This window comes from Poecilia latipinna, unplaced genomic scaffold (genome assembly GCF_001443285.1).
Source record: "Poecilia latipinna isolate Pla-1442-1.1 unplaced genomic scaffold, P_latipinna-1.0 Scaffold725, whole genome shotgun sequence".
Taxonomy (NCBI): domain Eukaryota; kingdom Metazoa; phylum Chordata; class Actinopteri; order Cyprinodontiformes; family Poeciliidae; genus Poecilia; species Poecilia latipinna.
Window position 1 is genome coordinate 66,412 of NW_015113341.1, and position 15,422 is coordinate 81,833.

The following is a 15,422-nucleotide window of genomic DNA, read 5'->3' on the forward strand; positions in this document are numbered from 1 at the left end:
TATATATATATCTTTTTTGTTTCAAATCCATTTTATACTGTTGTGCGCCATCTATTTAGTGAAGTAAGATTTTTGATCATCTTTCAATAAACTCCCACACTATGTCTGGAATGGCTTGTGTTATTTAAATATTTTTAGTGGAATATTTTAGTAAAATTAAAGTATTTATTAGTGTAAGCGCTACCACAGGTTTCCAACAACAGAAGTGATTCAACAGGCACCGAGTCAAAATATCAATGAAGCAAAGGGTCACCTACCGCTCTGGGCATTTTGCCGTCCTTTTTCCCCGAGCTGCTAAGAAAAGAACTGCTAAATATGAGAACCAGAAATAAATAATAAATAAAATAAAGACGTGTCCTCCGTGCGGCTCCGGATCTCAGAGCGTCCTCCTGAGAGAGACAAAAGAAGAGAAACGAGTTTCAACCACTTGTGCGTTACTTAAACTCAGCTGCTCGGATCGACACTCCTGCGGGCGACAGTCATCATGAAGATGAATCATCAAAGTCCGCAAACGTAGCACGCGCTACGCCGGAATACTTCAAAATAAAAGTCGACACTTTCGGTCAAAAGTTTTAGAACACCCAATTTCTTCCAGTTTTTTTATTCCAATTCAAGACGTTCAAGTCCAATAAATAGCTTTAAATAGTTAAGGTTACCAGAATTATAGAAAATGGCATTTTTCAAGAAACACAAACTGGATTAAGAGTTTAAAGCTTTCTTGCTGCAATAGAGGTTTACCAAACATTGAAATCTGGTGCCACCAATAAAAGCAGTGTTGGAACACACTCCTTTTTATTGGTGCTCATGAGCATATTGAACAGTCTTGTACAGCAGAAAGTGTCAAGAAAAAGGTAATTGACAATGAAAGAGAGAAATTTAGGTCATTCCTTACAGAGAAATTATAAAGAAAGTCAAGGTGTCATTCAACTTCACCATCACAAGGCTCTCAGAAACTGGGGCAAACTCTGACGGGAAGAGATCTGGCTGATCCAAAGTCACACCTGAGTCCAGATGGCAAGTTTCTGAGAGTTAACAGCTTGCTTGATATGCGGCTCACAGGACAACAGCTGGCCAATGTAAGCAAAACTCAATTTCAACTCGATTTTAAATTGTGGACTTGTGAAGACTTGTAAAGACAAGTCCACAACTGGAATACTTTAGACTGGAAGAAGACATTATGGACTGATGAGTCAAAATGTAAAATCTTTGGTTCAAGATCTTTGTACGCTGTCAAGTAGGAGAAAAGGTGATTCCATATGTGTGGCATAAACTGTCAAACACGGAGGAGGAAATGTGACGATCTGGGCCTGTTTTGCCGGATCCATAAGAGGCACCCTGAACCAAAATGGCAACCACAGCATTCAACAGCTCAATGCATCCCTTCTGGTATGCATTTAGATAGTCAGGACATTATATGTAAGCAAGATAATGACCCACAACATAAGTCCAATTGCTTCTTTGTACTGTATGCTTTAATTTCAATGTGTAAAGAGACATTAAACTACACATTTTAATAGCAAAATTTGAAAAATTGGGGTCTTCTAAAACTAAACCTGATCCTTTGAAATTTATTTTATTTCATTTATTATAGTCTGTTAAAAATTTGCATCACAAATATGCTGGGATCATTTTTCAACAAAAAGATTTTCCGGATTTTATTTTAAAATTACAAACCGGAAGTCGTGCAGCCTTGCGTTAGCTTGACCAAATTAACACAAAGGCACATGGACGTTAAATTTTCTATGCAATGTGCCTCACCCACTTTCTATAATAAATGTTTATTCTCTCCACCCCTCTCTATTTTAACATTCAGCGATGACGCCTGCAGATTTCGCCAACAGGCGCACACCTCAATTTATTTTCTTATCCAACTATTTGTTTGTGTCGCCTCACAAAGTCGATCGCAAACACGCAAAACTGCGTCTTACAGTGAAAACACAAGCGGTGCTACCTGTTTACAGAGTGTTCAAATGTAACAAAGTGAAGATTTATGGACCTGGAAATGTTTCTGAGTTTTTGTTTGGTAATGTGCACACCCACATACAGCGAGAGGGAAACTAAGCTCAGAACTGTTTCATTCTTCTGTTGTTGTTTTTTTTTAGCACATATTTTTACTTATAAAATTGAGCACAAAAACTGCAAAGATTTCAGCATCTTCAATTTGGGTGCTAATATTGAAATTTGGCTTTGAGTGGAAGCAACGCTGTCACATTCTAATCCCACAGACACCTGTTGGGAGATTTTCCTCCTTTGTGCGGCGCAGCAGGGAAGTGCGCGGCAGGATTAAAAAAAAAAGTGCGGAAAAAACAAGTATTTGCGGGGGTTTAAAGATGCACCGTTAACTCAAACCAATAGCTGCTGAGGTGGAAGTCTTACCGGAGCTTGGTGTTGGGTTTTGGGAGATGAGTTTGTGTTTGTCCAGAGCGGGCAGCCACAGATTTTCCTCCAAACTCAGTGAGTGCAGACAGACGCAATATGGCGCTCCTCCATCCCACACAGAGTGGAGAGCGGCTGCAGGATGCGGGACTCCACAGGTTCACATTTTCACCTGGGCTTAAAGCCTTTATTGCTGTCTTCAGGTGCATCTCAACAAACTGGAATGTCAAAGAAATACTGATTTATTCCTGTAATTTAATAAATAAGTGAAACTCATGTACAGATGTATTACACACAAACTGATATATTTAAAGCGTTTACTTCTTATAACATTTCATGATTGTATCTTACAGCTAATGAAAAGCCAATCGATGGAGTTTTGTCACATGGAAAGACCCCAAAAAGTAAACAAACCTGAAGGCTACTGTTACAGCAAATGCCATAGCACATGCAATAACTCACCGAAGGTGCTATAACTAAATATTTAATTGCATTTTCATGGGCTGACATTTCAGTTTTGAAAATATTTGTTATTATTTTAATCAAAAATATTATGATTGATTGTGCATTTTTTCCTTCCACCCAATTTTCAATTAATACAGTTGTGTGAACAGCCAGTTGTTTTAGCAATAATTATCAAGTCACCCCGGATTCTGTGGGCCATAACATAACATTTCTGCTTCTGTTAATATTCCAATGACCTGAATTACTGATCTTTGAAGCATTATCAAAATTAACAGATAAAAAATGATTGAAATATAAACTTCTGGGTGCACTGATTATAGTTATGAGATTTACGTTTTAAAGTAAAACTACTGAAATGAATGTACTTTTTAAATTTATAAAGATATTTGTGCACAATTACGGGACCCTCATTCAATATAAAATGTGTTTAAAGCTGAATCTATAAACAACTGGTTTAAATAATGATTAAATGAGCTGCGTAAATCCAGTGAGAGAGATCAGTCATGCGTGCAGCACTAACTGTTAATTCGACCTGACTGAAGGAAAACAATTGAAGCGCATCCATCAGCTGATTGGAGACTGTGAATGAGAGGTCACCTGCCGCTGGTTACATCACAGCAGAAACTTTCACAGACAGGAAGTGATCCACCGCACCCAGCGGGCGGAACTCATCCAAGGAGCTGCGGCGAGCAGAGGTGGGAGGCGTCAAAGGTGAGCCGACCAATGGCGCCGCAGGGATTAAAATAGAGCCGTATATATCCGAGGTTTCACCTACTTCTCTACATCACACGAAACCACAAAGGGATGCGGTAGTCCTGCTCGCCACCACTCCTTTCACCGAGTGAAAAGCGGCTATACCTCATCGAGAGACAATGTGTTACATTTATCTCCAGGATCTGAAGAACTAAATATAAAACTGGTCCCAAACGTAATTTGGCGCAACATCAAGCTTAATGATATGAAAGGAATTCAAAGGCTAAAGGAAATTCCCAGATTGGTCACGAATGATTAAAAAAAGAAAGGATGTGGAGGCTTGACTTGTTCTTTGTATTCTATTATTATAAGAGCTTCGTGAACAGTTTGACAAAAATGCTAAACATTGTTTTATTTGCCTTGAGGCACATCTGAATGAACAGATGCTGATGCAAATTGATTAATTCAAAGGAAAGGCACTTTGAATGATCCCTTTGGACCGTTTGAAGCTCATTGACTGCCACCAGTTGAGTGTCTCAGCTCATAAAACCTGAGAGAATATGTCATTTTTGTTTGCTTTGCTTTGGCTGAGAGGAGAGGCGGGTCTGGACATCAGTGAGATCAGCTGTTTATGGTTCCTTGGGCCATTAAGGCAGAGCTCAAAACTTCACATTTCTAGCGATGTGTATAGTTTATTTACGAGTACAGTTTAAAAAAAAATCTTAAATGATTTTCATAGATTTCTGTTTCTAACAGGGCTTGACGTAAACACACAGATTTGACCTTTCACGCCCTTTTAACACACTGTCCCCACTCTGACAGTATTCTTAACAGACCATTTTATCTTATTTTAGCCAAACACACTTATCCTAAAGTGATGCCATCCATGACTCCGTAAACCAATACATGAATAAATAATGTGTGGAAATATTGAATGGGAGGCAGTTTCACCCAGAGAGTATTTTTTATCTGAAATGATTGTTTACATTTTAAACAATGTTATCAAATGATGATGTAAGAGCTGTACCACATAACGAAATTGAACACCTGACAGAAACATTCATCACTTTCACATATTGAGAAAAGGACTTTGACATGGCATCTCTTGCTAAAATATTTTTTTATAAAAGTGACCATTAACAGAAAGCAGACTCAGCCTTCTGATTGGATAGTTGGATAAATTTATGTAAAGCTTTATAGGTTTATTAATATACACATAAGTCATTTTGTCAAGATCCTGGATCAACAAAATATATTTCTTAATATGAAAGCTAAAGTGGTTTGTTAAATACAAGCCAGAGGGTATCCTTCAGATCACAAAACAGTGTAAAGCACATTTGTTTTTTCAAATGACAACTGAATCGTGAAAGATAAACACACTTTTTTTTAAGACTTTTATTTCTGGTGGAACATTTGCTGATCAGCTGATCTTTTCATGAGTCAGAGCAGTCCTGACCGAACTTGAGATGCTTAAAATCCTCCAGTCTTTTCAGAGTGACTTCATAGATGATGTCTGAAACAGACACACAAGATGAACATCTTTAAAACGCATTTTGCTCAGTGACGCTCTTGCTACTCTTCCAGGACTTGTGCAATGTTTAGTAACTACCAGTAGATGGCACCAGATGATAGCGTTATAACTTTATGCAAGCTTTTAAATATTTTGGTGGCACATAGATGGGACTAGTAAAATTATTTCCATTTGTACGCTGTTCAAGTAACTGTGGCTGCATTTCTTTGCAAAAGTATTCGTAATCCCCTGAACGCTAGAGCAGGGCAAGCTACTTGATTTTAAAATAAAATAAAATAAAATAAAAACATAAGAACACATGGAAGTTTTCAAATCTTGCCCAAGATGTTCCTGAAAAGCTCTGAAGACTTCATCACAATACATGACAACGGATGCTAAATAATAGAGTGGACTGAACATTTCAAAGTGTAAATAATTTGCCATGCTTCTTTTTAAGAATAACCCATATGAAGCAACTGATGAAGCTGTGATAAATTAAAAGGTTGAAAACAACAAAAAGAATCGGAGTATCTTACTGTCCAGCACTTCTCTTGCTGTATATCTCTTGTCTAATTGTTTGTTGACCTCAGCAATGAGCCATGGGAGGAAATTCACTGAAATATCTGCAAAAAGAACACCAGAAATATATATATGTATTAAAAAAAAAAAAAAAAAAAACAGGCAATGGGAAAGCCTCCACACAGGCACTCAGAGTAGAGCACCAACGCCCTCTTGTGGTAGAACAATGAAAGCTGAAGAGGCTCACCTTTCTCCACAGGGTCATAGAAGTAGCCGTGCCTTCTGAGAGAGGAGAAGACTGCAGGGAGGAGTCCAGCCAAGTACTGCTGGCTGAACACCCGGGCGGCGATCTTCTCTGCAGTTTCCTGCTCCTTCTTTAGCACTTCCTTCTGCTGGGCAACTCTGCGCTCCTGGAATCAAAAGGAAAATGTGTTTTTTATATATATATATATATATATATTTCTTCTAGGTATGATAGTACCAATTCAGGCAAAAAAATACACACACACATGTATGTATAAAAGAGATTTCTAAGAAAAGCGTCAATCAGATTAGATTTGATGAGTGTCCTTGACAACAGCAAGCCCATCAAACCAAAACCACAGCTCACACCATAAAACATAAACATAGCTCTTATGAAATTACAGCTAGTGCTTGCATAAGAAGTACAAACTATTGCCCATGCTACTTTAAGAGAATAAATACAGCATTAAATGAAGATAAGAGTGTTGAATGCTTAATAATCGTAGTTGCTTGTCCTCGTACTTTCTCCTCTCGGTAGCGTCTCTCCTGCTCCTCCAGACGCTGCACCTCTGCCAGCTCGTTGTTTCGGAGCTCTTGGAAGACCCTCTGCTGGGTCCGCAGGCAGGCCAGCTCCTCCTCCTCCATCACTTCCAGCAGGGACTGTTCAATCGTCTTTCCAACCAGAACCTCCAACACAGGCTGCACCTCCAGGTCAAAGTCAAACAGCTGCAGAGGATACATATATCTATATGATGCATAGTTTGCTTCACCCTGTAGTCACTGTCTGTCTCTCAATATGTAGACGTTATCTTTAGTGGATTTCTGCTTAAAATACTCACATCCCCCTCCTCTATCTGCGTTTCAACATCTACCCCGGATTTGGCAGGAACAAAGAGCGGCGTTGATGGTTTATCCAGGAACTCATCGGTCTGACAATCAATCTCACTAACTTGAATGATATTGCTCAGCTCCTCGAGGAAAGAGTCTGGAAATAACAGAGACGGTAGTTTGTTTGCAGGTTTCAATTGCACATGGGAAAACAATTTTAGACAAAGTGTTTCACCTGTTTGTACAACAACATGTTGTCTGCCCTGTATAGCTTCAGGAGTCTTGGTTTTTAACTGTTCTTTGGACTGTTTTCGAGCAATAGCTCTCCTTCTGTACGCCTGCTGTCTTTGCTGCATACCAGGGTCTGAATTATTATTCTGTTGAAATTGGGGGATACAAGACCACACAAAATTCAAGACTACTTTATTTATCCCAAAAGGAGATTAAGTTAAAAATAATAATAATAATAACAAAAATGTAGAAAAAGAGGATAACACAGATGTTTCATCCATACTTTTGAAGTGACCTGCTGGTCGTGGAGATTTCCTCTGACGACACGACGATCATACATAATGTTTCCATACTGCAGCTGGTTCCTATTTTGGCGACAAAAGAGGTGCAATAAAATCTTCAGCAGTTATCATCCTGGTCGTTCAGAGAGAAAAACTGATCCCTGTAATGGTTATATTTAAATACAGAAGGAGCGCTTGGAATGCTTATTCAGACATCTTGTTCGTTGACTGTGAAAAATATTACCAAAGTGCAGTGAATACCAATTTCATGTTTTTCGTACCTTTGCTCTTTGGAGAATTTAGATGTTGTTTTTCTTTGGTGAGTTCACAAAAGCTGAGATTTTTTTTTTTAAGTCACACCCAGGTTTGATTAAGATCTGACCTATATAATCAAGAAGTTTCATTAAACAGGGGGCCCTGAATATTACTCTCTAGCATAAAACCCAGACAAAGAATGTCTGGTCATCAGTTTACCTGGCTTACGTAGCAGGAGTATGATTTAAAGTACACAGCAAGTCTACTTTTGAATAGCTCGCAAAACAAAAGAAAGGCTTTAAATTAAAGCATTTTCATTTAGAAATGGGAATTTCATTATCAGACCGTGAAATTACAGTTAAAATATGCAGGTTAAAGAGGTAATCTCCTATTTAAATGTCAAGTAATTAAAAAGAAAAAATAAACCCAAATTTGACTGATACTTGTACTGACTTGTCTGACAACTGTAAAATCAGTGGGTTTCATACGTTTTAGTTGTTGTCCTACAGTGAAAGTGAAGGACTTTTTTACTTAAAAATCCTTTACTTAAAACATAAAAACATTAAACAATGGCAGACATAGACAATAACTTGATAACATAAATAGACTTAACTTTATTTTTCTTAATCTATTTTGACTCATCTTTAAATTACAGACACATGCATGCAGCAGTCAGATTTTTTTTTTTTTTTTTTTTTTATGTATTTTAAATCCTAAAAATAATTTCAAGACCCTGTATTTTATACTATAGCCCACAGTGAGGACCCGCCCCCACGCTTGGGAACCACTATGCAAAATTACACCGCTAATCTGGACCTGTAAGCTCTTACAACTACAATGTAATAACAGTAACAAACAAACTTGCAGCTTTATCATTTTAGCTAAACAGTTTAAAAAGAAACGTACGGGTCGGGCAGATCTCTGTATCTGCGGATCTCCACAGGTTTGGGGTGACTTGAGTAGGTGAACATCCCGTTTGGTTCTGTGGGGCAGTAAAGATGGAAAGCAATGGATCGGAAACCGCTCCAAACTTTATTTACCGAGATTCGGTTCAAATTGGCGCTGACACTTGGTGAGTAAAGTCGTCTGTTTGGAAGCTAACAAGTGCGCAACGGTTGTAGCAACCGTATCCAGGAAGAAAACAAAGCGGACGTTACGTCACTTCCATTCAAGACCAACATTTTTACGTGTTGACTCTAATTATAACGCTTAACTGGCCCACCCTATTTTTATTTATTTTTTTTTTTAGCGTACCTTTTTGCTGATAACTAGGAACACTATTTATGTGCAGATGAAGTTAATTTAATTGCCTCATGTTTTAAAAACGCCCAACTAAAAATGAAACATCAAACTTTTAAGGAAGTAATAGTTTTCAAATGACAGAAATAGGATTGGAAAATAAAATAGATCTTTTCAGCTTGTACCCAATTATCAAAAGTTCAGAAAAGACAAATCTGGTAGAGCGTCCACAGAAAAAGTATAAGTAAAAGAATCGTGCCTAATATAAAACACAGAAACAAATTATTTATTAACACATACGGCTGGCCGTGTTGTCATACGTGTTAACATAAACATGTTAATTTGAAGCAAAGTCAAATTAACATGTTTCTTTGCGTTACATTTTTCTTTCTATCATCAGTACTTGGAATTTCATAGCAGGTTATATTGCTATTTGCAGACTATTTTTGCCTTGTTGCAAACAATAAATGATCTCAACTTCTTGTGGTTCAGGTCAACACCCAGACGTCCCTGACACTCATTTGCTTGTTTTTTAAGAATTTCAGAAAACTGTAAAACAGCTGAAACACTGGGTGCCTTTAAACCTCAACTTAAAACCCACCTGTTTAGAGTTGCTTATGGCTAAATTAGGGTTAGAGTGTGGGTTTTGATGTCTTCGATGTTTTTAATGTGTTTATCTTTACTTTTCATCTATTTATTAATGTCACATACTGTTTTTATTTCTTCTTTAATTATGTAAAGCATCTTGAAATGCCTTCAATTTCTTTTAAATGGCGTTTTAACTAAAACTATGAGGTGTGAGAATCCTTGTCAAATGGCGTTTTGACTAAAAATCTTTAAATTCCATCCTGTCAGGCGACGGGGCCTGGATGATACCCGTGTTAAACGGTCGGCGGATGACAGGCGCTTAAATTCCGTAATAAAAATATGTTTTTATCTTTTTTTTGTTTGTTTTTAATGTTTTTATCTTTACTTTTCATCTATTTATTAATGTCACATACTGTTTTATTTCTTCTTTAATTATGTAAAGCACCTTCAAATGCCTTGCTGTTGAAATGTGCTATACAAATAAAATTTGATTGATTGATTGAATAAATTTAAACTTGGACAAGAACAAGAAGCTCAGAACAGTTGCTAAAATAAATAGTCTCCTCATTAAAAAGTGCCTGATAGCTCTCTTCCCCCTGACTCAATGCTAATAGACACAGGTAGTTCAGGAAAAAAAAAAAAAAAAAGTTCTGAGTATAACCTTTTGAAGCAAACACCACATCCTGCGTAAAAAGCCAAAAGGTGAAAAGTCATCCTCCTATTGTTGCACACCTACACTTTCCCTAAACTATAAACATTAAAAGTGTTACTTCAAAAGCTCTGATTCAGTCTGGCTCACATTATCTTAATGGTTACATTGTGATAAAACCGAATATCTACGTACAGAGGGCTTTGGGAACAGGCAGTACGTGCAACATTGACTGCTCAGTGTGCATGTGTGGTGCACAGGCAAAGCGTGACTGCACACTTGAAAACAGATTTGTTTTGCTCCCTGCCAACAACAAGCTGTGGGCAGCATGAGGTGTTTAGTAAAACCTGAAACACAGCTGAACGTGGCGCCGAACCACAGGCAGCATTCTCAGCCGTACGTACAGAAAAGTCTGAAAGTGTCAGAGAAAAGTAGGACAGCAACCAACCCTAAACTGTTTGCAGGAGGAGAAAAGGTCACGGCTTTGTTGAGAGTGACGTCAGAGCTGGACCTATCGATTGTTTAATCTACGTCTTGATTTTTCTCTACAGAACTGTCAAAAATAATTTTTCTAATACTGCTATTATGTAACGTAGCCCCCACAACATCATTTATTCACAATGTAGAGTTAAATATAGCTGCAGCAACATATGCTTCTTTGTATAACGAGCATCCACTCATTCGAGGGATTTGTGTGCTTGTTGGATTGTTGTTCATGCCTCAGTGGTCCCAAATCATTAGGCTTTATTAAAATGAGCAAACGGCCAGGCTTTGCTGTATTAGCCTGTTCTCATTAACCAGAGCTACAACATTATGTAACCAGCAGGGCAAGCTTCCCCACGCTCACCCATTGTTTTTGGGGACGCTTTGAGTCTGAAGTTCTCCTCACACAACTTAAACGTTTAAACTCTCCGATCACAGACAGGAAGTTTCCAGGCTGATGTCAGTAAGAGAGTTATCACTGTGGCCTCAACATTTTAGAACAATGGGTCTTATCTTGGACAGTGAAGAAGTGAAGTGTTACGCATGGGTGCAAAACAGAGAATCTGTGGGGGGGAAAAAATGGTTGTTGAAACTGTGTAAAAGGTGCATCAACAGCTTTTGTAGAAGCAGGAAAACAGAGAGGCTCCGCTGTTTAAACTTTGCTACTTAATCAGTTATTACTCTGTTAGCTGGAAATGAAACACCTGCAGTGCTTTTAAAATACATTTGTGATGACTAGCAATGAGTCTTTTGCATCACTGTGGAGGAATTTCAGATCTCTAGACTAGATCACTCCAAAAACTTTATTCATTTTTTTTTCTTTAGCCATTTGGAGATAGACTTGCGTCCACATCCACCACTATGTGTAACACCATGATGTTTCATAAACAGTATTTATGAAATACTGTTACATTTGTGCCAAGTTTAACTGTAAGCTATGTTTCATTATGTGTAATTTTAATAATGAAATCGGAACAAGTGTAACGGAAAACAGACGAGAAACAGGACGGGGTGGAGTAGCAGGGTGGAGTAACAGGGTGGAGTTACTGGTCATGTTACTGAAGGAATCTGTGAAAGAACAAATTAAAATGTTGAACCTAAATACTGAGGGATGAAGGGAGGATGACAGTAGATGCAGGTGAGAGAAATCAGGTGATTGAACACCCAGAGTGAAAAATGTTTTGAAATTTAACAAGTTCAGACGTGTGTGCTTCTCACAGTTCAGAAATGAAGACATCAGCAGTCAGGCATTAAGTCCTTAAATTCATTAAAAGCTACAGTGATTTCCATTACTGTTCTTTACAAGCTTTGAACGCTGTGATGCGGCTAATGCAAAGGTTTTACCGATGGGTTTGAACGAAATCTGTCACAGAAGAACACGTTAGTGGTTTTACTGCACAGGAGGAAGATGAAGAAAGCAATCAATGACTTTTCATGGTAGGCCGCTGCATTTATTTATGGTTTTTTCCCTATTTTGGAGCAGCTATGTTCTAGGCAATGTTTGGGAAAAATATTTAATGTACGTATTTTATTAAAAGTTATATCAGTGTAAATATCTCATGGTGCAACTTAAACAACTTATTGACAAGTTGGGCCTTCATGTTTTGTTTTTTTTTTCTTTTCAAACTTAGTGCACTCAATTGTCTGGAAATTATGGTAACTTTGTTTTTCTTGCTTGAATCTTCTACTTGTGGGTTTTTATTTTTCTCCATGTGAAACTTACAGATCTTTACACTTTCTTTGAATCTTCACCTTAGCTGATGTCACCAAGAAGGAGCAAGAATACAACGTCTTTGCAAATAAGCCACTTTGCAAATATCTTTGATAGAACAAGCAGAAATGATCGTTCAATCCAAGCAAGGGAGGTGCTGCATGGAGAAAATATAATTACTTCCAAGGGTAAAAATTGTAGATAATGTGCTGCTTTTTTTATGATATGATCTATTGACTTAACAACATTTCTATTCTTTGGCATAAGAAATCTGCCAAAGTCCTTGTGCCCCAATTACCTTCGTCAACACCGTGTCCCCATTTATTTTGCTGAACCCACACTTCACATGAGCATTGTCGCTACAATATTTTCTGCAGGACATGTTCACACCGCTGATTATTGAGCAGCTCATCACCCCGAGCACTCATGTCACAGTGTGTACTTCTCCTGCCTTCATTATCGACAAGCGGTCACAGTAAGCTGAGCCGTGACAAAGCTCGCTGTCAAGAGCTGCTGGACACGGTCATTATGGCTCCCACATCAAAGGTAGCCTGTTAATAAACACGTGCTCACTGGCTCACATTGAGAGGAGCAAAGGATAAAATATTAAAACGCAGAACAAAACTACGGGTCGATGTTCGATTGTCAGGTCGATTCAGCTGTTTTTCATAAACAAAAGACAAAAAGAAATAATCAAAAATGTCTAAAAATATGATAAAGCAGCATCTTAAAAATACACACATGGCACATCTGTTCAATTGCTTTTAAATCAGCCAATCGCCTGGCTTAATAAATTATCACCCCAGTGTAAGTTTAGGCATTAAGGGTCTTTCTTTGTGAAGCTCGCATGTTCTCATTGTGCATGTGTGGGTTCCGTTCTGGGTACTCTGACTTCCTCCCACAGCCCAAAAACACTACGGTTGGGGGTTAAGTGAACACTCAAACATGTCCTTAGGTATGAGTGCACTGAAAAAAAAAATGACTGCATTTCCAACTTTTAAAAAAAAGTGTTAATTGGTCACAACAAGTAATCAAATTAACTTTATCCAGGTTAATTTATTAAGTTTATTTAGTCGTCAGTGTAAACAAACTTAAAGTAAATTTGTGTTCATTATAATTAATTTTTTTAATATGGAGCTCCGTTCTCTTTTTTTCACTGTGTTTTGCATGGTTCATTGAACCGTGTTGTCCTGTTGGACTGGCAACTTGTCCAACCCGCCTCTCGCCCCACTGAGCCTCCTTAGCGGGAACAGAAAAGGGAAGGATGGGTGTAATAAAAAACTTTGATATCTGACAGCCTTTCAGACAAGCAGTTAGTGATCATAACCTCAAACCAAGATCCCAAAGGTGTTAGGACACCATAAGAGCTTAGATGGATCAGATCTAAAGTCATGTAACTGGCATTATGAAAAGCCTTGGTGCTGTGCAAAGCGTGTCCAAGATGTGTTTTACTGCAATGTCATGCTAAGTTGCCAGGATAACTACTATTAGCAATACAAGCTGATAAGAATATATTTCTCTCCATGTTAATATTTAAAAGTTCAGATAGCTATTTATAAACAGCACAGTCTTTATTTAATCTGTAAAGATATTTACTCACACATGAAGTACTTGGAAAAATACTGGCTTCCTCAACTTGGAAGCCAGAAATCCCAGCTTCTGAGGACAAACCGAATCTGTCACATTCACAAAATAACAGTCAACCCCCCCCCCCCACCAAAAAAGGTCACACACTCTAATATTTAAGTTTGATTACAGCACACATACACTGTGGCGTTGTTTCGAAAATCTTCTGCAATGTCACAAGATTTATTTCTCTTGCATTGACGACAGTAGAGTCTGACTGCTGCACAAAGCCTTCTCCGGCATCCTCCAAAGATTCTCAATGGAGCTCAGGTCTGGACTCTGTGGTGACCGACCCACGTGTGAAAACTATGTCTCATGCTCCCTGAACAACTCGTTTATAATTTGAGCCTGATGAATTCTGGCATCGTCATCTTGGGATGTGCCTGTGTCATCAGGGTCATTGTATGTTGATAGTGAGCTGACCTCATTCTGGAACACATACTGAACGGAGACCTGACCAACTGCAGCAACCCCAGATCAGCCCTCACTAGGCATGATGGGTAATCACTTCACCCACCTCTCTTCTTACCCTGGTGCCCTCATCACTCTGGAACTTTGGGTAAATCTGCACTCATCAGACCGTATGACCTTCTTCCATTGCTCCAGAGTCCAATCTTTATGCTTAAATTGAAGCCTTTTTTCCCTGTTATTTAAGGAATCACAAAGCACAGTCATTCAGGATTTTCTTCCGGCCACATTTCCTCCTTGAAGACGATGGGTCCCCCACAAGTAGTAGTTTCTGAAGTAGTTTCTCCAATCTCAATAGATGCTTTCTCATGTGAAATCTTTCATGAGTTCGTTTTGTCTGAATCTCTAGCATCATGTGACCCATTATTGTCGGTGTTTAGAGTTTGGAAACAATCCATTATCTAACCACAAGTTATTTGTGGCGAAGATCTTGCGCAAGATTCATCGCAGATGCACAAACATGTTGACTTAAGTTTTTTCATGTTTGCTTTTTAGTAACTTAAGCGTGCATGTTTAAATAGAGACGTATGATTCATATTATGACCAAACCTGAGGATTGTTTTAAACTTGTAATGACTTCTGTTGTCAATGCTGCAACTCATGGTGCTTTTTTCCAGGAGCATTTATCATTTCTTAAAGCAAGATCCAGTTTCTGTTTCTGTTTACATTGGTTTTCTCAAATTCAAACAAAGGAAGGTCTAAGATGAAGATGGTGTGAATTTACTTTGCAATGTTTGACTTTTATGATGCGTAATGTGTTGAAAGACCTTCCTCTTTCAATTGTTATCGAATATTTTATGTACAAGTTTGCTATATTAACATCCAGCTTAAACAGTTTGCAAAGGCCTCCTCTTTCTCAATCAGATGCAACAATGCAATGAATTAAATCAACTTCTTAAGGAAGGAAGCTGTGTTAAATATGTTTTAGAAAGGAAGGAAGACGCGGTGGCATCAGCCCATCGCAAAGTCACAGAGAAGAGGAACAGCAGTTCGCAGAAAAACCAAATCCGTCCATGTGATGCTGTCTGGTTTCTATCAGTTTTAGCAGGCAGCGTGTGCCAGAACATGCTGTTCTCTCAATAAGGCTGGCTGCTGTTATTATGCAACACATCAAGTAAAAGGAAGTGGAGCCCAGCAAGTTATTTGTGCCGCTTGTTTTTTTCATTAATTCTGCTGCTAATGAGCTTAGGATGCGACAAATGAGGCCTCCGTTTATTTAAATCAAAAAGAGCTCTTAAAAAGACAGCCAAGACTTAC

The 15,422-nt window shown here is 38.3% G+C and overlaps 2 protein-coding genes across 3 annotated transcripts in view; both read right to left on the minus strand.

Moving 5' to 3' along the window:
* ezrb (ezrin b) overlaps positions 1 to 2,479 on the minus strand; it is a 37,134-nt gene extending 34,655 nt beyond the window's left edge. Inside the window, exons 1-2 of the mRNA XM_015045417.1 lie at positions 2,377 to 2,479; positions 258 to 389 (exon numbers count right to left, since the gene is read on the minus strand). Coding sequence (XP_014900903.1) covers positions 258 to 269 — 12 coding nt within the window. The 5' untranslated portion in view covers positions 270 to 389; positions 2,377 to 2,479. The remainder of the gene's footprint in view (positions 1 to 257; positions 390 to 2,376) is intronic.
* A 2,426-nt stretch (positions 2,480 to 4,905) lies between these two features.
* Positions 4,906 to 8,535, minus strand: rsph3 (radial spoke head 3). Of its 2 annotated transcripts, none has more exons than XM_015045420.1 (8): positions 8,308 to 8,535; positions 7,149 to 7,230; positions 6,870 to 7,011; positions 6,646 to 6,791; positions 6,329 to 6,532; positions 5,811 to 5,973; positions 5,581 to 5,667; positions 4,906 to 5,047 (listed from the first exon to the last, which is right to left on the minus strand). In XM_015045420.1, the coding sequence occupies exons 1-8, from the start codon at positions 8,370 to 8,372 to the stop codon at positions 4,968 to 4,970; spliced, it is 969 nt and encodes a 322-aa protein (XP_014900906.1). In that variant the 5' UTR covers positions 8,373 to 8,535; the 3' UTR covers positions 4,906 to 4,967. The 2 variants fall into 2 exon arrangements, with proteins under 2 accessions (XP_014900906.1, XP_014900904.1); XM_015045418.1 differs by having other exon boundaries at positions 6,870 to 7,014.
* Between the last annotated feature and the right edge of the window lie 6,887 nt (positions 8,536 to 15,422).

Coding starts and splice junctions, on each gene's coding strand:
- rsph3 (XM_015045418.1), bottom strand. CDS start 8,372: ATGTTCACCTACTCAAGTCACCCCAAACCTGTGGAGATCCGCAGATAC. Junction 7,015..7,148: donor ACCAGCAGGTCACTTCAAAA/GTATGGATGAAA, acceptor CCCCAATTTCAA/CAGAATAATAATTCAGACCC. Junction 6,533..6,645: donor CGCAGATAGAGGAGGGGGAT/GTGAGTATTTTA, acceptor TATCCTCTGCAG/CTGTTTGACTTTGACCTGGA.